General features: G+C 37.3%; 1 protein-coding gene across 1 annotated transcript in view; it reads left to right on the top strand.

Annotated features, from left to right (window-relative positions):
• The first annotated feature begins 452 nt into the window (after positions 1–452).
• Positions 453–23,725, top strand: part of LOC149181322 (xylan glycosyltransferase MUCI21-like) — a 37,361-nt gene continuing 14,088 nt past the window's right edge. The window contains exons 1-2 of the mRNA XM_089418303.1: positions 453–982; positions 1,292–1,405. Coding sequence (XP_089274429.1) covers positions 814–982; positions 1,292–1,405 — 283 coding nt within the window. The 5' untranslated portion in view covers positions 453–813. The remainder of the gene's footprint in view (positions 983–1,291; positions 1,406–23,725) is intronic.

The following is a 23,725-nucleotide window of genomic DNA, read 5'->3' as shown; positions in this document are numbered from 1 at the left end:
AGTTTGAACAGAACCTAGATTCTCTCAACGTCACCAGTTAGTGAGTGTTCACATCATATTGATTGGAACATGTGCATAGTTCGGTGTCGTTTGAGTTTGAACAGAACCTAGATTCTCTCAACGTCACCAGTTAGTGAGTGTTCACATCATATTGATTGGAACATATGCATAGTTCGGTGTCATTTGAGTGTCCTCTCTGCGTCCAATTCCAGAAATTCGAACACTTGATCGACAAGAATATAGGTTTTGATTCCCGTCCATTCAATTGGAGCCAAGGAGCACAGATTCCTTTTTATTATGATTTTAAGGTAATGATGGTGGGCAAGTTTGGTCATGTTTGGACCAGAAAACCACCATTCTTCATTTTAAAGTTTCCGATGTCATGGAGGCAGAATTAAGAAATAAGATGGATGAATTGTCCTTCAACTGGGGACGCCTTTGAGGTGAGGAGTCCATCGTGGATGAACCTGTCTTCGTACTGCGGACGCAATTGAGTTGGGGCGTCTATTTTTAGATTAGCAATGGTGAAATAATGTATTATAAGCACTTAAAAGCGGCAGGGATTCTTGAGATGCAGGAGTCGGGTTGAAAGAATTAATCGATCGAGTGTGTTTGTGAGTGTAAGAGCAACTGGGTCGAGAATTCTTCAAAGCTTATTGCTCGGTTGGTTGATCTGAATGTAGAGTAAAATTAGCCAGATCCAGTGACTTTTTTTTCAAAGGAAGGAAGAAATGGCACCTGGAGCAACTTTCAAGTGTAAATAATGCTGTTCCAGATTAGACCACAAGCCAGATCAAGTGACTTCCCATCATTATGACGTTACTGGAAAGGCTGGCACTGGCAGCGCCTTCTTTGCATTCGGATAAAAAATGGAAAGGGTTTCCTCTCATTATGATCATCATACTCGTGGCTCTGTTTGTAGGCCTGCAGTCTGGCTGTGCTATGAGCCTCTTGAAAATAATGATCCCAACGGCTACCACTTGTAGGTGGTCTGAGCTTGTTTTCTGTATTTGCCTTTGCAATGTGCTATCTTTGTGTATTTGCCTTTGCAATGTGCTATCTTTAACCAGATAGTTAACATTTTAGATTCTGAAATATTTTGAAAAGATCTACCATAGAAATAAAAATGCCCCTGATATATTGGAGAGATTGCCCACTCTGAAATATTTTATCTTTTCAATCATATGTTCAAAATATTCTGTAATCGAACTCAAGTTTCTGGAGTTTCTCTTTATTAAATATTTCAGTCTTACAATTTTCTGATTGCGGTGGGTTCATTGCATTAACGCAGTGAATAACGGTTGGATGAGATCGATGATCGGGGAGAATAAAGTAAATCTCGTCAGCGTGCCGACAAAGCAGGAAGAGCGTTATTACTCGCCAGCAGCAGTAGGTTTGGGAGAGAGTAAGTGTTGTTATAACGACGTCATTTCCATATCAATGCCCTTTCCATTAATCTCCAACAGCGAGAACCTTGGGGAACTTGAATTCTCTAGCGATTCTAAGGTACTCACTGGAATAAAAAATAGAAAATTAACCCCGAGAAAAAATAACTAGTAAAATTAATATTAAAAATATTTAAAAATAAATAAATTCAAATTGTAAAAATAAAAAAACCAAAAAACTATCAAAATTTTAAAATTATATATCTTTTCAAAAAAAACATTTAAAATTTAAAATGAAATATGTATTTTTTATTTTTTTTAAATAATTATTTTTTATTAAGCTTACATTCTTTTATGAAAACAAAAAGATTTTAAATTTTAAATTTTTAAATTTTTTTTTTTTTTTTTTAAAGTTTACCTCTGCCCAGAGCCGCGCTACCACGGGCGGAGGGGAATCACCCCTCTGCCCGCCCGGCCGCCCGTGCTGGTGCAGCCCTCAACCCTCAGCCTAAGGCCGCACCACCACGGGCAAGAGCGAGTGGAGGTAAAAAAAAAAAAAAAATTAATAAAAAAAATTGTTTAACTTTTTTTTTAATTTTTTTGTTTAAAAAAAAAAAATAAGTTTAATAATTTTATTTTATTTTAATCGAAAATACATATTTTTTTAAACTTTAAATGTTTTTTAAATTTTTTTTTGAAATTTGAAAAGATATATATATTTTTAAAATCTTCATATTTTTTTGGTTTTTTTTTTTTATAATTTGAATTTATTTTTGTTTTTTTAGTTTTTTTAAATGCTTTTAATATTTAATTTTACTAGATTTTTAAATCTATTTTTGGTTAATTTTCTATTTTTTTAATCTAGTTTGTTTTTAATTTTTTTTTTCGTAGTTTTTGTTAATGTTTTTTTTTAATTATTCTATTTTTACTTACTTAATTTTATATTTTTATTTTTATTTTGTTTTTTTTTTCCAAGTTCTTTTATGGTTTAAAAAAAAAAAAAATTAACTTTTTTTTTTTAATTTTTTATATATATTTTTATATTTGCTTTTTTAAGTAATCAAAATTTTAATCTTAATTTTAGTAGTTTTTAATTTTATTTTGGTTAATTTTTTATTTTTTTTTTAAATCCAATTTATTTTTAATTTTCATTTTTTTTTAAGTTTTTTGTTAATGTTTTTTAAATTTTTCTATTTTCACCTACTTAATTTTATAGTTTATTTTTATTTTTTATTTTTTTTTCCATGCCAATTTTTTTATGGTTTAAAAAAAAAAAAAAAAACCCATTTTTTTTTAAATATGTTTTTCATGCTATTTATTTGTTTATAATTTTTAATTCTTATCTTCTATAGGTTAATTTTGTTTTTTTTTTTTAACATTTTTATGATTTATTTTTTTTTTATGATTTATTTTTTTTTTTCTTTTTTTATATATTTGATTTTCTTTTTGTTTTTTATTTTTATTTTATGTTTTGTTTTTAGTATATATTTTAATTTATGTTCTGTTATTTTTTTTAACTTTTTATTGTTTTTTGTTTTTTCATTGTTTTAATTTTTTTATTTTTTATTTTATTTTATGTTTTCATTATTTTTTTGAAATTCTATTGTTTTTCGGGGTCATGATAAAATATTTTACGCCATTATTTGGAAATGTTGAAATTTAACCCTTGAAAAAAGAAAAGTATTATCTGAGTGTAAACACTTTTTGTTTTCAGGGTGTTTTTTTGCACAAAATTTACCATTGAAAAAAAAAAAAAAAAGTGTTATTCGAACATCAACACTTTTCGTTTTGAGGGTGTTTTTTGGATTATTTTTGCACAAAGAATTGGCTTTCACAGCCATTTTTAAAACATGTTGAAAATTTACCCTTCAAAAAAAAAAAAAAAGTGTTATTCCAACATCAACACTTTACGTTTTTACCACTGTTTTTGATGTTTTTACAAGGTTTTTTGGGCAGAGTTCTTGTTTTGAGTTTATAGTTCCTGTTTCAAAGTTTACATTGTTGCAAGAGGAAATTGTGGCAGTGGTGGAGGGAGTTTTCGGTGGTTCTACAAATGATAGTGGTGGCATATTAATGTACATTGTTATGGTTGTACTAAGAAGAGGGAAAAAAATTTAGGCTAATATTTGCGAGTGGGATAATTTTCAATAGTTTTTTCAAAAAAAAAATCATAAATTTCCATTTTTTCTAAAATTGATTTGCCCAAATTTTATAGTATAAATTTATTTTACTTTTTAAAGAATCATCAAATTTATAGAAATTACATAAAATATTTAGATATTTAAATATTATTACAAAAATATAGTCGAACATTTTATAGTTTGCATGTTAGGGACTAGTAAATTTAGCCAAAGTTTCTAAACTTTAAATAAATTTTCATGCTTAAAATTTTCCCTTGCTAAAACTTAAAATATTTGATGAAGATTGCATATAGAGATCCTATACATACATATCTCAACCCCGAAAAATATTTAATGCAAATGATATATATGGCTCTTTCATTATCAACAACATAGAACAAATCCACAAATATGTGAAGTAAGTAGTTATCAACAACATCTAGCAAATTCGAAAAGGGACGGAAAAACCAGGGTCATGCCTAGGGAATTAATTCTAGGACTACAGGTTTTGTAGTTGGTATTTTCATCATGTCTCTTAGTTTTTGCTTGTTTCAAACACTATCTGGTACACGTTGTTGCTATGGTGTATTGCTGGTAAGTGTTGCCCTTATTTTGTATGGACATGCCACAGTTTCTCTGCATGTCTCCTAGTTTTTGCTTGCTTGGGACACCCTCTGGTTTGAGTTGCTGCTATGGTGCAAGATTGGTGTGTGTTGCTCTTATTTTTTGGGTATGCCATGGTTTATCGGCAAGTCTCTTGGTTTTTCCTTGCTTGGAACATTCTCTGGGTTAGTTAACGTTGCTCTTTTTCTAGAGTACTACGTATATGTTGTATTTGGTTGGAATGGTGCCCATTTGCTTCCATTGGGGTCTTGTTGGTTCTAGTTGTAAACACTCTTGTCTCTTGGGTGGAATTGTGATATGCTTACCCCAGATATCTCTTCTCTTGACGATTTCTATCTTTCACTTAATGGTAATGTTAGTTGTTGGGATGTTTAGTATGTTGTTCATTCCGTTGTATTAATCTCAGATTTTCAGATGAAACTCATGCTTATCTTGTGGCCCAAGTAGGGAGTTGTAATGGGTTTTTAAAGTCTATGTTTATTTGGAGATTATATGGTGCTTATGCACAAACACCTTTGTAAATATTTGCTTTCAGAATAAAATATAATGTGTTTATATTTACAAAGATACAACAAATAGCAAACCTTTGAGACAATTATCCATATGGTTTTATGTTGTATAAAAATTTTGATCACCATCATTATTAAAAAATCTCTATCCCCATTTTCAAAATTAAATATTAGATAAGGCGAAAACAATATATCAGTAATCAAAATACAAATAGATTGTTATAACCTTGCTTTCACCATAACTAATAATATAAAACTAATATGCATATCTTTTTTGCTTAAAAAATAATGATAAATATATATAACTTTGTTTTATAAAATATAAATTTATTTATAATAAAAATTAAATCTATAATTTTAAAATTTTAATAGTGAAAATTATAATTTAATTTACATAACAAAATTCACAGAGTAGCAAAGAAATGAAAATTCAAATCATATAACATTTCTACTTTTCATGCATATTATAATACTCATATTTTAATTTTTAAATCAACATATTTCCAAAACATGTCATATAAAAGAATTGGATCCTTGTGTTTTTAATTAGCAAGGAAAGTTGTGAAGCAACAAGTCCCTGCAAATTAGCGAGGCAAAAGCAAGGTACAAAAGCTAGATATTATGCAGCAACCTTAAGACTAGGTTGCCAATCAAGTGTTGTAGGTGTTTCCCTAACGGCTAGTGTTGTGTTGTAGGTCTTACCCAGTGCTCTTAACCACCCAGCATTAGGGCCCAGGAACAAAGTCAGGGTGATGGCAGCTAAGCTTGAAAGTTTATTGAGGAATGGGACTATGAGACAATTGGAGCGAAATAAGGGGCAAGGGCCTTGTGAATAATCTAATCTATTTATAATCAATATATCTAATATATCTATCATTGATGCAGTAATGAGGGTTTTTACATTTATTTGGCCTATTATGGTTTATTCGGGTGAGAATTAATAGGGAAGGAAGGAAAGTTATCCCTATACCTGTAACTAAGTGTATGTATGATTGGTTGAGTTAGTTGGGAGTATCCATCCTATTCATTCCAATACATTAGCCATTGAACCTAATAGTTGAACCTCTCTTATATTATATGCATATTAATATCGATCATAAAAAGTCTTGATATGAGATAGAACTCAGCGAAAAGGTTTAGGTAAGACCTGATGAATCAAGCCTAGATCCAAAAGATTGATAAAAGTGTAGTAGGAAAGAGTCAATGCTAGTGAGACCAAGGGCATGGAAATTTGAAGATGCAAATAGTATTGGGGAGATTCAATTTTGGAAGAGGTCACAAAATTGAGGGAATTGCTTTGCATATCCTTGCGAGACTCCAAACCACTGCTATGTTATAAATTGATTTATTTACCCTTGTAATAGGAGTTATCTTAGCCTTCTCATGGGGAAGACTTTCTAAGATTAGACATAGAGTCATATTAGTCAAGCTTTTGTATGTGTGAAGATTTGAAAATGTTTACATTAGTTCTATATTGAACGATTATATTCGTGATTTTCAAATCGAGTGTTCCCATTTCTCCATCATTTTCTAGGTATAACTTCCTTATATGTGCGAGGATTCTTATTATTCAGGTTTAAAAATATATTCTAAAGAAAATTTTAAAATATATATAAACATAAAAATTTCGTTTTTTAATAATCAGATTTATTTTTTCAACAACATATCGTTGCCCATCTGCGTCTGTTGACAAAGTAGAAATGACAAAATATTGAGTTTCTCTTCCAATAACTTTTCAAATGTAGATGGAGTGTGGAATGATATTAATAATTAAATTTCTACTATATTAAAAGGGCATTGTCAAATTTTTCTGGGTTTTGACTTTTCTATATTGAAGTATAAAAATATTCCAATTGAAAGAGATTGTGATTTTAATTATTCACGTTTAAAAAATAAAGGAAATTTTCTCACACACATATAACCTAGAAAAGTTGCATTACAATTATTAAAAAAAAAACAAAAATTAATTTCATCGGAGCAGGAGCTTAATCCTTTCCCAAAGACAGGGCGAACAACAGCTTACCCAACCTAAAAATGTTACACTACAATTATTAAAAAATAGAAACAAGAAACTAAAATTAATTTAAAATCCTTTTATCGTTGCCATCATTTAAAAAATGCCCAAACAAGGCTAGCCACGAGGTCTCCATAGGACCAGTCTCTAAGAAGAACTTCGCTTTTGTTCGCCAAAGGAGGAGCTTAATCCTTTTCTAAAGGCGGGGCGAACAGTGTCTTGTGTGTTCAATTCCTGTAGACAACCTAATAAATCCAGAAGATGCCTCTCGAGCACATTTGGGACAATCGAGGTTTTTTTGCACATGATTCATGGCGGATCCAGTGGCAGACGGACAGACTCCAAACCCTCTTAATCCTCTTAATATTTATCCTCTGTCAATACCGATCCCATGGAAATCCATGGACAAGTTTCTTTGGTTGAAACCTCGATGGATGACAATCTCATAAGGAAATGTTCTTGAAGCAAGAACGCGACCACAGAGGCGCCATTCTCTTAGTAAGCTATTTTTTTTACATGTTCGTTATCATATTCGATCTTTTAAGAAAAGATCTTCGTCTTATAATAATAAATTTTGCAAGCATTCGGGCTAAAAGGTCCAAGTAAATGTTACCAATCTTGATTGGGATGTAGCTTTGTGGCTAATATTCTTGTAGTTTTTATTCCTTGTAGTCAACCCTTCTGTTATCCACAATGGAATCACACCAAAATTTGCATAAATAATTTGACTGAAAACAAAGGAAACAACTACCTATAGAAAACACAATTGCAGAACAATGTTGCAGTTACCCTAAATATCTCAACTCTAGGCAAAAAAGACATGAAAATTTCTAGTGGTTATTGTTGAGGGATCCCACAGCCTGCAGACTTCAATTTCCCACACTTTTCGATTAGTAGTCTTTGACGTGGTCCTGCCTAAAAATTTGAGTGTAAACATAATCCCTCCACACTTGTTCTCTTCTTTTGTCCAAAAGTTCAAATAATTAACTCAAACATCTATTTCTCTCAGGCACAAAAGGAATAAAGTAATTTTGGACTAGAGAATTTGCAAAACTAATATAGATTTGGAAGTCTTGGAGATCATATATGTCAAATTGCAAGGTGAAACTAGATAGACCATTATAGCTATTGAGGGATACAAGAGCTAGAATATTCTCATTAGAAGGCTTTCAGAGTAAATTGGAGCACTTGTCGAATGGGTATGGGTAAATAGTTGAGAGTCCTGAAGATCATAAATATATAAAACTCAAGATGAGCCCCCTATCTGTAATAGGAGGGGACACTAGCGAGTTGGATTTATTTTAAAGTTTCAAAACGCCTTACATATAAATAACTACTTGTTTAGAGGACAAATTTAACCAGGCATGTAACTATTCAAATATTCATGCTTTATTGAGGGTTTCTTCTTACTTTCCTGAATACATGTTCTGTAATATGCATATTAACGCATCTAAAAAATGACTAAGATTCACTTACTTATTTAGGTTTTCTATTTCTGTCTCCAATGATGATTGCAACAATGTTCCCTGCCTCTATGACATTTGTAACTACAACAATTGCTTTTTCTTCCATCTCCTCAAGGAACTTAACCATTAGCATGTTAAATCATTTCATTTAATTCTTTACAAATCTTTCAGAACAAGATGCCCCATATTGACCTCATGTTAAATCATTTCATTTAATGCCTTGCTCTAGGGCTTTACCGAGACTCTTCACACTTGATAAAGCAAGATTTATGACCTTCTAAATCCTCGTTATATCCTATGCAGTCAAAATGTTATGCCCAACAACTACAAAGGTGTCTTGCAAAGGCCATACGCTATGTGCAACCACTTTTTTGTTTTATGCCTGTTACAACACCCAACTCTCTGTAGTGTCAACGAAGACATCTCATAATTCATATGCAACTCATTTACGTTTCATATATTTATATATCATTTAATTGTTCAAAAAATATAACAATAATATATAGGGAAATAAGTAATAATTAGAAAAAATATACATTTGAAGTTCCATGGTGGGTTTGCATGCAAGCCACTTTCCCCTCGACTCTGCCCAATACATTGACTGACTTGCATTAATATTAATATGTACAAGTGCATTAAAATATACAGGTAACTTTTAAATAGGTGATGTAAATGCAATCCACTAACCAGTTGGGGAACCTAGGAGAGTAAGTGGGTAGGTGGTTGAAAGAGTGTGCAGTGGTGATCCAAATATTTTACTTCAAGGATGCATACAGAATTGCATTTAAAAGAGCATGTAACCATATGAAGCATACACATAAAAGAATCATAAATCAAAATCAATTGTGAGAACAAAGGCACGAAAACAAGTTGATAACAGAGTTCACCCAATGTGGGCTACGTCACCAGGCCCTGCTCAATGTGGGGAGGCCTCTTTCATTAATTTGCAGCAAAAGAAAATTACATGCAATTACAAAATGACACCTTATACCTCCACTTCTAGGGATGGCCTGAAAATGTAGACATCTACTGAAGAAACAAATTGCACCGTTGAATTCCTGGTGAAAATTTGTGAAAAATGACTATAAAGTCAGCCTTGTTCTGTGTAGGTGACTTATGGGGCTCTAGGGAATCTTTTAGATTCCCTCCAAGATTCCTTGCAGGAATATTTCTAAACAACGCGCCCAAGCGGGACGCAGTTCTGGCTCTGGGTTTCGTACATTGTTGTATTGGCCCTCTCGTGCTGCTCCACACGACCTCTTCCTTAGGTGCTTGATTTAAGGGTCTTTATATAATGGAGGGCAGGCAGACCAACCAAAGCACGTCGGGTGGCACATTGGTGGACACCTGGATTTGTGCCTAAGAGACCCGGGGTCAAACCTCACTTGCGCATTGTATGTGTTATCATTTTTGGTGTATGGAGTTTGGAGCCTATCAGTGCTAGCGGACCCGCCGGGTGGGTTCGACTCCCACCGTTGGTGTATTATAATATATTACAATTCTCTGTTGGGTTGGTCGGCAGGGCTTGACCGCCTACCAGCTATCTGGATTTTTTTTAATTATTAATTTAAAATAAACCCAATGATCCTTTTTTTCTGCCAATTTTTTGGGGGTTACCGGACAAATTAACCATCCAACAAATTTGTCAACGCTGACAACCACATGGCGCATTCTAATTCGTTCGTACTACACACTAGGTTTCTCACGTCCTGTTGATGTCGCCTACCACGTGTCGTCTCCTAATTGGCCCCTTGCCAACAATACCAACAAGTCATCATGCTGACATCGACATTTGTGTGGATGATGTCAGCATTCGTACTGCTAACATCAACGCGACGTGTCCTCCTGTGGGTCCTGCTTGCCGAAAAATTTAGTTATTTCACAAAAACTTCAGCGGGCCATAACTTTCTCATACAAATTCATATTGAAGTGTCGTTCACATCGTTGGATTCAGAAAAACAAGCTCTTCGATTTGAGATTGGTTTCATTATGTTTCGAGTACTTTTAAAGTTTGGCCTTTTAGGATCTTCCTGGTTCATTCCTCCCCACTAATGAGCTTTTCAGTTCCCAAAAGCCTTATCAGTTAATTCGTAAGAGGCAATTTCTCCCTCACTTTCTCCTTTTCAATCCAATGAGACTTACTTGGATGAATTCCTTTGAAACCGATATGAAGGTACTCCACGTCTCCCCGTCATGAAGTCCTAGTTCTCCTATCAAGAATGATATCTTCATGTAGCTTGTCCAAGTATTCAGGTGCAAAATCTATAGGGACCAACCCTATGACTTTTTTTTTTTAAGAATAATACAGTAAACTAATAATACAACCATAAAAAGATAGCATTGAGAACTCAAAAATATTAAACACTTATATAAAACATCCATGAAATTCATTGCATTACGCATATCATCTATTTTACATGCTATTAACTATAGTCACAATGAAGTTATATGAAAGAACATAATAATAACATAGGTATCGTTCAACAGGAGATGAGATTCAATCTTAACTTGCCGCTACTCTCACTCCCTTGTTGTCGTTCACCTCCAAGTGTGAATTTTGACGTGCTTAATCCGAATGTATTAACCCATCGGTTGATCTCCCAGCCTACTCCTTGAGTACGCTCCTTCCCCGCGGACCCCCGAGTTGCAATGGGGTTGTACAATGGAGGAAATGTGCTAACTGGTAACGGAGAGAACTCCTTGGATCAAGAGTCCCTTCTCTAAAGTCCTCTACCTCACCAAACTCAACTATAGCTCGTTGTCACTACTCTGACATAGTTTCATCCATCCAACAATAGGGTGAAAAAAAATCCTCTCTCCCATGGCTTACCCCTTATTTTATAGGAGGCTTCATAGGTGACACTTGGAATTTCATGTATAATTAATTATTTTTATTAATCCAATAGTTTGATTATTCACCCACCCATGTGTCACTCTCTCACCAAGGATATCCAAAATTATTTACTTAAATTTTAATTTAAAAATAATATTTTTCCTCACCCCAACAAGACTTCCTATTTCTTCTCCTAGTTGTCTCTTGATCCCCCTTTTCTACTCCTTAATTTGTGTTCATTACTAAATTCAATTGATAAGTCTCAGATTTGGTTCCCTATCTACTTCCTAATTTAACTCAATTTTCCTTTTATATGGATATTCTTATGTTGGTTGTTGCCACATGGAGGTTCTCTAAATTTCTCTAAAATTTAATTTATTAATCTTATTTTAATTCACCATCCTCTTCTCTTAATGAAGTTTAACTATTTTAGGATTAATCTTTATACTTACATCTATGTCCCTCTTTCCCCCTTTTACCTAATTAAGTTACTTATGTACATTATCTACCTAATATTTTCCAACATGGGAAGGGTAGAGTTCTCAAGGTAAAATATTTTATTTCTTCCTATTCTCCCCTTACCCCAAGTTTTATTCTTGATTTAATTACCTCGGTTCTAAAATCATTTACCACTTGATGTGAATTTGTAGGATTTTCATATATTGATTATATTTATTAGTTTCTTTTTAATGATGCCAAGGATGCCAAGTTGGTCGTGCCCTTCAAGAACTTCCCTTGAAATTCCAAGGGTGCCACGCCTAACAATTTATTTGTGATGCCAAGGGTGCCAAGTCGATCGTGCCCTTCAAGAACTTCCCTTGAATCTCCAAGGGTGCCACGCCACTTTCCTTTCAAGCATTTAGTGACTACGAGGGGAAATTCTAGGTGCAACGACAAAGACCACTATCATCTCTTATGTTGCCTGCTATAGTGATACTAATGGTGTCGGGGATCAAGGAATATTACTTGATGTGCGCCCCCTAGTAAAATCCTCGTGAGATACCCAAACTTGGGACCTGCCCCCATGACATCATGATCTTCAAGGCGAAGGTGTTTCGACCTTTCCATCCCAAGTCATGGTGGGAGTGCTAGCGGGTGAGATCAGGGACACTGTCCCACCCCTCCCATGCAATTCCATCCAGTTGTACAACCCCATCACCCATATGTGAGTCATTCAGCCAAGAAACTAATTTGTGGCTGCAACCACTGACATATCATCAGAATATATATAGACATATATAACAGGTTTCAAAATTGAATTAGAATTCCAAAGGCAAAATATTAATGTCCATCAAACCAGGTGTCGTTAACTCATCATATGTGAGTGCCTCCGGTGGTTTCCTGTCATACTCAATAATCATCCGTAACAAAGTTTCTCAGTGTTAGTGATTGTCATAATAGCATCATCAACATCACCTAGTCATTCAGATCATTATTCATTGTGAACCAGAACTAATGTAAGTAGCCAACATAGGGGACCCATTCATCATGCTATCATCATCGTAACATCAATATAAAACATACATATCCATCAAAGCTATCATCATTATGATATCAATAGAGAGCATACATATCCTTTACTGTTATCATCATCATAATATCAATAGAGAACATACATAACCATTAATGCTACAATCATCATAGTATCAATAGAGAACATGCATAACCATTAATGCTAAAATCATCATAATATCACTAGAGAACATACATAACCATTAATGCTATCATCATCATAATATCAATGGAGAACATACATAAACATCACAACCACTAATAATAGAGTCATGTGCCCGGATCCTCAACCTGAGGTCCTCAAAGAATAAGGTTTGGGCCTTATGGTTAAATAAATGTTAATGTCATATCACTGTCAGTTAACTAGAGCGGGGCACTACAAAATCGTCCACTGTAGGAACCTGTCCAACCTCTTCGGTGTCCATGATCAAAGGAGGCTCATAAATATTCAAGTTTTCAACATTCACCACTGAGTACATCTGCATGTATGCTAGCAAATCGAGGCGAAAATCATTGTTTCCAATCTTCTCTAATAATGTGAAAGGACCATATCGGATTGGTCTTAACTTCTTTCCTTCCCCCTTCATTCTATATTTGTTGATTTGGAGCCACACCCTATCTCCAACCTGAAATTGGTGATCAACCTAGTGCTTGTCATGTCGATCCTTTTATTGAGCTTGACTTTTCTCCAATTTCTATTGCACTACTTAATAAATCATATGAATCCGTTGAATGAACTTTCGTGCACTGTCCCTGACATTCTTCTCACTTGAATCTTCATCTCTCCCAAACACCATGTCTAAGGGATCCTTTAGAAAATATCCAAAGCATGTCTCGAATGGTGAGCTTTGAATGGATGAATGCACAACCTTGTTGTATGGATGTTTTACATAAGGAAGTTGCTTGTCCTAAAACTTGGGATGCTTGCCACAATACCCCCAGAGTAAATGTATCATTGTGTGGTTAATAACCTTTATTTGTCTGTCGGTCTGCAGATGAAATGTTGTACTCCTCTTCAGCTTGGTGTCCATCATTCTGCACAAACTTGTCCTCAACTCCCAAAGGAAACAAGAGTCCCGATCAGACACAATGGATGTGGGCAACCCAAAGTGGACCCATACAAATTGGAAGAAGAGATGAGAAGTCTACACTGTAATGATCTGCTTTTTACAAGGCATTAAGACACAGATTTTACTAAATTGATCCACAGCGACATACAAATAGTCATGGCCTCTCCTAGACAAAGGCAAATTGCCAACAAAATCCATTGACACACTTTCCCATGGACGACTCAGAACAGGGAGTGGTGTGTAGAGCCCCAATTTTCTATAAGTGGGCTTGTAAAATGAACACAACACACATCCCTTTACATATCTTGTTACAATGTTTTTCATGTGAGACCAATAACATAACCTCTGCAAATGACACAAAGTTTTCCCTACACTGAAATGACCCGACACGAGAAGTATTTGCCTCTCTGATTACATGTATTCTTTCACTAGTGGGGATACAAAGTTTGCCAAGGTGGTACAACAATCTTCTTTGCAAAATGGTAATTGTCTACCAGTGATCCATGAGTTAGTTTTGCATAAATCTCCTTCAAATCCTAGGCTTTATTAATCCCTTGTGTTTTTAATATTGATCCCTTGGGTTTGTTGATCCCTTAGGTTTATAATATTTATCCCTTGGGTTTACAAATTCCTTGGGTTTATAATATTAAATACTTAGATTTATTAGTCCCTTGAGTTTATAATATTAATAATTCCTTTGATTTATAATTTAATCCCTTGGGTTTATAATATTAATAATCTCTTGGGTTTATTAATTCCATGAGTTTAAAATATTAATTCCTAGGGTTTATAATCCCTTGGGTTTTAATATTGATCCCTTGGGTTTATAATATTTATCCCTTAGGTTTATAATATTTATCCCTTGTGTTTACTAATTTCTTGGGTTTATAATATTAAACCCTTGGGTTTGTAATATTAATAATTCCTTGGGTTTATAATTTAATCCCTTGGGTTTATAGTATTAATAATCCCTTGGGTTTATTAATCCCTTGAGTTTAAAATAATAATTCCTAGGGTTTATTAATCCATTGGGTTTTTAATATTGATCCCTTGGGTTTGTTGATCCCTTACGTTTATAATATTTATCCCACGGGTTTACTAATCCGTTGGGTTTAAAATGTTAATTCCTATGGTTTATTAATCCTATGTGTTTTTAATATCGATTCCTTGGGTTTGTTGATCCTTTATGTTTATAATATTTATCCCTTGGGTTTACTGATTGATTGAGCCTATAATATTAAACTCTTGGGTTTATAATATTAATAATCATGTGGGTTATTTTTTTCCTGAGCGCTGGCTCGACCTAGTCGGCCCGATCAGCTCCCCTGTGTTGCCTCCTGCGGCCTCCTCGCCTAGCAGCCTCCTGCTGCTGGGTCGCCCGCTCTCGATCCCCTTGAGCTGGGCCGCTTCCACCTCTCGTCAGCCTTCTCTTGCTGTGCGAAGCGATCTCCCTACTGAGCGCCTATGCCAGCGTTTGATCAGGCTCCAGTCCTGCTGCGACCAGCCGCCCAGCCATACCGCCCTCTGGGGGCCCAGATCCATTGGACCCTCCCCTGCCCCCTCCCCCCGAGGTGATCGCATTCAAAGCAATGATCGCCTCGAGCTGCAAGCGACTGCCCTCAGCCAATCAGCAGAAGTTCATCAAGAAGATGGAATCAATCCCCATGGTAGCCCTCCCTGAAGAAGAAACCTGCAAAGCAACTCTGAATCTTGCTGAGAGAGGTCTCATAGGCCAATTCACAGGCCTTTGGCCCTCTCCCAAGTCGGTAGAGGACTGGACACAAAGAAATTGGAAGCCATTAATCAAAGAAGGAATAAAAAGCTACTTCGTAGCCAAAGGATTTTTCGTCTTCGTCTTTGAAAGTGCAGAGGATAGAAGCTTAATCTTTAGAAACGGACCTTATTTTATGGGCCCCCAAGGTCTATATCTTAACAAATGGTCCCCAGATTTCGACCCAGCCCAGGATGTCCCATCTGTTGTACCGGTGTGGGTGCGGCTTCCCCATCTCCCCCTCCACTGCTGGAATCAGAAGTCTCTTCAGATCATCGGCAATGGCTTAGGAAAATACATAGATCAAGCCGTAAGAAAAGATCAATATTCATGTGCACGCATCTGTGTCGAAGTTGACCTAGAGGAGGGTTTGCCGGAAGCCATAAATCTTACAGTCACAGGATGGACGCATGTCCAAGAGCTGGATTATGAACAACTCCCATTTAAATGCAGACATTGCCATGGCTACGACCACTTCGCTAAACATTGCAAGAAAAAGGTAGAAGAACAGCCAAACAAACAGAATGGCGAGCAATGGACTTAAATACAAAAAACCACCAATCATAAAAAAGGCAACGGGAAAGGCACTCCGAAAGAGACACCAAGCAGCTCCAACCCCACCCAAGAAAAGAACTCAAACGGCAAAGAAAACAGTCAGAGCAAGTCAGCCACAATAGCCCCAGAAAATTTGGATCAGACTATTCCTCCTATCACTAACAAAGAAGATGAAGAAATGGCTCATCTGGAAGCCTCCCAAGGAAGCCCTTCCAATCCCTCATATGCAGATGTAGCAAGGAAAAAACCAGCTGATAGCTCTAACTCCTTGGAGGAGGAAACCTATGAGCAGCCCACAAGAAAAGTCGACAGGAAATCCCGCAGAGAAGCAAGGGAAGAGGAGGCGGAAAGGCTCAAAACCCAAGGAAGCCAGCCCACAATAGAGATGTCTATCGGGAGAAACTCCAGGAACAGGCCCCCTAAGGGAGGCTCCCACCCCACCCCTGGTAAATAATGTGCCTCGTCTCTTGGAACTGCAGAGGTCTGGGTAACCCCTCGAAAGCAGAAGCGGTCAAGGATCTTCTCAAAATAGAACCCTCAGACATTCTAATGCTCCAAGAGACTAAGATAGAGGGGAAAGCCCTCCTAGACATCAACAAGAAGAAATGAAAGAAAAATACAGGAAGAGCAGTTAGCTCAAGAGGCTCATCCGGAGGGCTTGCAACTCTTTGGACAGAAGATCTCTTCCAGCTGAACAAATACCATGAGACCCAGCACTGGATCTTCACGGAACTAACGCATTGTACAAGTAAGTTAACCATCTCCCTTTTCAATCTTTATGTACATGTCCTGTATTCTGAAAAGAGAGATTGTTGGAACTCCCTTATTAAATTCCTTGAGCAACAATCCCCTAGCAATATTATTCTTGTTGGGGATCTAAACATTGTTTTAAAATCCAAAGAAAAAAGGGGAGGAACTAACAGCAGAGACCCCATGCTTCCCATGGTGGAAGACCTCATACAATAGTGGGAACTTCTCGATTTCACTCCAGTCAAAGGGCTCTACACATGGTCTAACAACAGAGTGGGTGAGGATCATATTTCCGCTCGTCTGGATCATTTCCTAGTCCAAGATACACTGATGATGAACAAGAAGATAATTATCACCAAAATCCTACCCAAACTGACCTCAGATCATAAACCAGTCTAGCTCATTATGGAAGATGAAGAAGACCTTGGTCCAATCCCCTTTCGATTCAGCCCTCTTTGGACAGAAAGGGACGGTTTCATAGACATAGTGAAAATAGCATGGGCCAAACCCGTCACAGGGTCCTCTAGTTATGTGTGGGAACAAAAGCTCAAAGCCAAAAAGCAAGCCCTGAAGGAATGGATAAAGAAACCTGCCCCAAATACAACCAGCCAAAGAAAAGAAATCGTTCAGTCTTTAGAGGCTCTGCAAGTCGAAATGGAAAGCAAAGATATCACTCCAACGCTGCTCGACAAAGAAGTTAAAATTCAATGTTCAACATTTCGATCCTTCCGAATGGAGGAAGAGTACTGGAGAATTAAATCTCGGAGTCTGTGGCTGAAGGCTGGCGACCGGAACACCTCCTTCTTCCACCGCCAATATCGAGCAAGACTCTCCAGAAACCATATCTCTGAAATAACAACAACAGAGGGGTAGATCTGCAAAGGGTTCAGCCAGATAAAAGAGGCAGTTGAAAGACATTTCAGACATCTCTACACCGCAGGTAATCAAGCCAACGAGGAGGAAACTGTTGATCTCCTCTCCAACATTCCTCTCCTGGTCAGCCCTAAAGACAATTTCGCTCTCATTAACCCTATCACTGAAGAATAAATCACTAAAGTCATCTGGTCTATGGATTCGGACAAGGCCCCTGGGCCTGATGGATTCACTATACACTTTTATAAGACTTGTTGGGACATCATCAAAGCGGATCTTATAAAGATGGTAAAAGGATTCATGAAAAAGGCTAAGGTAGGAGGAGGAACTAATTCCACCCTTATCCCTAAAGAATCAAACCCTGAAACCTTCACCAGATTCAGGCCAATATCACTTTGTAACACCTCCTATAAAATTTTGGCAAAGCTTCTTGCTATCAGGATAAAGCCATTGCTCAACAGGCTGATCTCCAACAATCAAGGTGGCTTTGTAGAAGGCAGGCACATCCTGGATAATGTCATCCAAGTGCAGGAGATAATCCACTCAAGCAAACAGTGAAAAGAAAAAGGTATGCTGATAAAACTTGACATGGCCAATGCTTTTGACCGAGTCAATCGCTCCTTCCTTTACAAAGTCCTCCACTCCTTTGGCTTCTCCCCCCATTTTTTCAATCTCATGGCTGCCTACACTCACAACCCCTAGATTGCCCCTCTTGTAAACGATCGTCCTACCTCTTTTTTCCAAGCCCAGAGAGGACTCAGGCAAGGATGCCCACTCTCCCCCTTCCTGTACATCCTGATGGCGGACTCCCTTAGTAGAAAGCTATCAGCCGAAAAAGTTTCAGGTTCCCTTCCTGGCCTCAAACCCTCCATTACCTCTCCAGCTCAGAACCACTCACTCTTTGCGGATGACTCTCTCCTCCTGGGAGGCGCCTCTGTTAGAATAGCCAAATCCTTTGACTCTGTTCTCAAAAGCTATTGCAGGGTCTCGGGAGCCTCTATCAATGAAAGAAAAAGTGAAGTCTATGGTTGGAACATTGGGCAGCAAGAGCTCACAAGTATCTCTAACATTCTCGGCTTTAACGGACATGTCCAATGGGAGAAGATAAAATACCTTGGCCTCCCCATCACAAATGGCTTCAACAAGAGGTCGTTGTGGTCCGAAATCATCAGCAAAATTAAAACAAAAATTACAGTCTGGGGAGGATATTGGCTCACAAAAGGAGGCAAGGTCATCCTGATTAAGACTATGCTGTCTGCGCTCCCGATTTATCAAGCAGCCTTCCTCCTCGCCCCTAAAAGTGTTATGGACCAAATCTCCAAAATCCTTCATGACTTCCTCTGGCAGGGGGGGAAAGGAAACCAAAACAAATTTCACTTAGTGAAATGGGACGTGGTCAAGCGTCCAACTACTGAGGGAGGACTACAAATCCGTGATCCGGCATTAGTCAACCTGGTGTTGGGAGGAAAAATTATGTGGAAGCTATTCAAAGATCCCAAGCACCCTGTCTACGATACGTTGAAATCAAAATACGCCCACAAGATGCCGCTCAGAAGTCTACAGGCAGCTCAAACAAACAGCATCACTCAGGTCTGGAAATTATGCAGTAAAAGTTTGAATTTGTTCATAGGTAAGGCGTACAGGATCCCAGGGAACGGCAAACATACAAATCTGTGGCATGATAGAATAATGGATCGAGATCCCCTCGCGGAAATTGATGAAATCGCAGAGCTAAAAAACTGGTTGGAACGCGCAGGGATAAACACCGTTTATGATCTGTCCAATTGGGATTGTCACGACGACTGGCAAGGCTGGGACTTTTTTGGAGTTCCAGATCGGCTAAACCAGCAGAAGCGCGCCCTTGAAGAACTGCTGGAAGAAGCGGCCCAAGTGAACAGAAAAATGAAGGATAGCTAGGGATGAGGGCAATCTGGAAGCTACACAATAGCAGCAGCTTATAACGCCCTCCAGCCAAACAGGAATTGCAATAAACCACCAGATTTTTGGAAGAAATTCTAGGAACCGCTTGCTCTTCCTAAAGTAAACTTCTTCTTTTGGACATTGGTCCACAACAAGCTGTTAACAGGAGACAATTTGATGAAAAAAAGCATAGCTTGGCCGCATAGATGTGAGCTGTGTAGAAGCAGCTTAGAAACTGCCAAGCATCTCTTCATGGAATGCAAGTTTGCCAAAGAAGTATGGGGACTCATACTACACGAGCTACAAATCACAGTCCCCCCTTTTAACTCTGTTGTTGATCTATTTGACTCATGGAATCAATGTTATCCCAACAAAATCCCCAGCAAATCTTTTTGGAGAAAAGTCTGGAACGTTATCCCCAAATTTGTATGCTGGCAGATCTGGTTGACCCGGAATGACCTGATATTCAATGAAAAGTTGCAAGCTCCTTTCTCGGCAGCGGTAAAGGCCAAATCCCTCCTCCTTGAAGTAGCGCAACAACAATATTTTTCAGATGACTCTTTGCTTCTACCTGAAGAAGAGAGGTGGTTGGGCCCCCTCTCCCCCTACCCTTGGAAGCAGTTATCAGCCCCTCATGTAGTGAATCCAGAATGGCACAAAAGAGATTCCAAAGCCACCATTCAAGAATGGTGGCGAAAACAAAAAATAACCACGATTTTCTTCGATGGATCCTCCAAAGGAAATCTTGGGATAGTAGGAGCTGGAGGGGTCATTTATGCCTCGGACAGATCAAGAAGGGACAACTTTTGCTAGGGCATCGGGCAAAAAACCAACAATCAAGCAGAGATCCAAGGCCTCCTCAAAGCTTGTCAAATAGCCAGAGACAGGGGAGACAAAGAATTCCAAGCTTTTGGAGACTCAGAGATCTTAATAAAAAATTTAAATACGGGCAAATTGTTCAACAATGCAAGTCTCAACAAAACTCTGAACAGATTAAAGAGAGTCCTGCTCGACTTCGACTCCTACAAATTCCTCCATATCCTCAGAAGCTTGAACAGTGAAGCAGATCTGATGGCGAACAAAGGCTGCACTCTTGGGAAAGGACAACTCCTCATAAATGATGAAAGCTCATTCTATCCCTGTAATCCATGAGGAACATGCATATTGTAATAGCACAAGAAACAGAAACAGAAGCAATGTAATGATGGCTACCATGGCGTAAGTCCAATATTTTCTCCAAATAAATAAATCATACCTGTTTCAGTTAAAAAATAATAATCATGTGGGTTTATCAATCCTTTGGGTTTAAAATATTAATTCCTAGGCTTTATTAATCCCTTGTGTTTTTAATATTGATCTCTTGGGTTTGTTGATCCATTAAGTTTATAATATTTATCCCTTAGGTTTATAATATTTATCCCTTGGGTTTACTAATTCCTTGGGTTTAAAATGTTAAACTCTTGGGTTTATAATTTAATCCCTTGGGTATATAATATTAATAATCCATTCGGTTTATTAATCCCTTGAGTTTACAATATTAATTCCTGGGGTTTATTAATCCCTTGGGTTTTTAATATTGATCCCTTGGGTTTATAATATTTATCCCTTATGTATATGTATCCCTTAAGTTTATAATATTTATCTCTTAGGTTTACTAATTCCTCGGGTTTATAATATTAAACCCTTGGGTTTATTAGTCCCTTGGGTTTATAATTTAATCCCTTGAGTTTATAATATTAATAATCCCTTGGGTTTAATAATCCCTTGAGTTTAAAATGTTAATTCTTAGGTTTTATTGATCCCTTGCGTTTTTAATATTGATCCCTTGGATTTGTTGATCCCCTAGATTTATAATATTTATCCCTTAGATATATTTATTCCTTAGGTTTATAATATTTATCCCTCGAGTTTACTAATTCCTTGGGTTTATAATATTAAACCCTTGGGTTTAGTAGTTCCTTGGTTTTGTAATATTAATAATTCCTTGGGTTTATAATATTAATAATCCCTTGAGTTTAAAATATCAATCCATAGGGTTTATTAATCCCTTGGGTTTTTAATATTGATCCCTTGGATTTATTGATCCCTTATGTTTATATTAATAATCCTATGGGTTTATTAATCCCTTGGGTTTAAAATGTTAATTCCTATGGTTTATTAAGCTGATGTGTTTTCAATATTGATTCGTTTGGTTTGTCAATCCTTTATGTTTATAATATTTATCCTTTGGGTTTATTAATTTATTGGGTTTATAATATTAAACTTTTGGGTTTATTAGTTAGTTCGATTTATAATATTACTAATCACGTGTGTTTATTAATCCCTTGGGTTTAATTAATTCCTAGGGTTTATTAATCCTTCTTTTATTAATATTGATCCCTTGGGTTTGTTGATCTCTTGGATTTATAATTTTAGTCTCTTGCGTTTAATTCCTTGTTAAACCCTTGATTTTATTGGTGCCTTGGATTTATAATATTATTAATTCATTGAATTTATAATTTAATCCTTGGGTCCCCGATCGAGGTGTGTATTGGATCCTCGGTGCATTCACCCTAATTAACTGTTGGGTACCTCGAAGGACAAACCCACCACCTTCCAAATGCGTGGCAAGGCTGGCAAAGTCGCCTCATGCATGAGGGGAGATAATAACGTCATGGGTGGCGATAGGGGGAGCCATTCAAGGCGTAGACATCTGTTATTTTGCATGCAGTGGTTCGGAGGTGAGTCATTGGTCCTAGCTCAAATGGAATTAGCAGACAGTGTTAGTTGTTGTGGAGAAAGACCGATGTTGGTGTGCCTTCAACCTTCCTTAGCGCTAGTTATTTGGTATGCAGTCTGCTACCTTTCCTTTTTCTCCATGAAGAGAGTCTTTTGGGTAAAATAATTGGGTCGACCTGGTCCGAAGTCATGGGGATTAGAGGGTCTACATCATGTCTTGACAATGCATGCATCTTTCTGGTGGATAAATTATGGTAATTGGGTTGGTCATGCTCCTGTTTCTGTTATGTTTTGCATCTGGTTGTCCCAAAGGGGATTAATTCGGGGCCTCCTTGAGGTAATAGACCTCATGGCTCCATATCTGTCTAGGGTAGACTTTGCTGGCTCTGAGGTAGTCTGGCGAAGTCTCGGGCCTATGGTTGCTGGAATTTTGAGTCGAATCAGGACGGGTTGGTGTTGGGTAAACTGGTGTGGGGGGTCTATGCAGCTACTGAGACACCTTGGTTGCCCAGTGGGAGCAAATTTTTGGGCCCTTTCCCTGTGAGTTGGTTTGTGTTGAGTCTACCCCTTAAAAATGAAGGTCATAGTGGCTGTCAGGCTCTTAGGGTTTTCATCGAAAGTTTGGTGTCTAATTACTAGCCTCGATGTAAGGTGATGAAACCCCTCCCTATTTCGGGGAACTGTTAAAAAAATTTGCGAAGAAAGGAAGGCTGCTGAGACCCATGTTATGGTTTTACGGGTGTCTGTTGGTCTCTGGACATGTGATCAGGTTGGTAATAGGACCCGAAAACTGGGCTGCTGTGGGTTTTGCGTACCACCTGCGAGTACTCAGTCATACATATCTTCAGGTTGCAAAATGGAAACCATGGTTCATACGGGGGCTTGAACTCGAAGCCCTGCCCCGCAAGGCCGTGATAAGAAAAACAAAGGAAAACAGGAAGTGGGACAATCCAGTTCATCCAGAGTTAAACCTAGAGGTATAAAGCCTATTGTGAGCATCGTTAATTACGTTGCAGAAGCCTACCATGAAAGCACGGCTGAGGAAATACGGAAATTGATTGAGGAATGGGAGGCGAATCTGAACCACTAGGCAGGTTCAATGGAAATTGATGTTGAGGATTGGCGGCTCTTGGTGTCTGATCCTGGGCATACAGGAGGACGAGTAACCCAGTTTAAACACACCCTATTTCTTTAATAGTCTATGAAAGGGATTTTGGGCAAGGCCGTGGAACATATACCTATGAGTATGGCCACCGTAGTGCAGGCTTCCTAAACTACAATAAAGACTTCCAGAAACTCCAGTTCCAAATGAAGAAGCAAGATAGACACCTCCGGCATATAAAAAACCACCTACCTTGCATCCTTTCTCCGACAGAACTCCCGATGTCTACTGCAAAAGACCCGGCACCAGTGGAATCTGCTTCAGCTGAGGAAGTAGATTAGTTATTATGTTGTCTCTTTCTGAAGTTTTTGATGTTGTTTACAAGTATGCAGATAGCTTTTAATTTTCAATGTATAGACAGTTATGCAATTAGGCAAGTAGATGGTAGGATAAGCATAGACATACAGTCATATATTGCATGGTTAAAGAGACTTAAGACTTAT

This window comes from Pinus tabuliformis, chromosome 3_2 (assembly GCF_031772625.1).
Source record: "Pinus tabuliformis cultivar Carrire ecotype Pingquan chromosome 3_2, CPIR1, whole genome shotgun sequence".
NCBI classification, from domain to species: domain Eukaryota; kingdom Viridiplantae; phylum Streptophyta; class Pinopsida; order Pinales; family Pinaceae; genus Pinus; species Pinus tabuliformis.
Note: the sequence above shows the minus strand (reverse complement) of the source record. Positions and strands in the feature narration are given on the sequence as shown.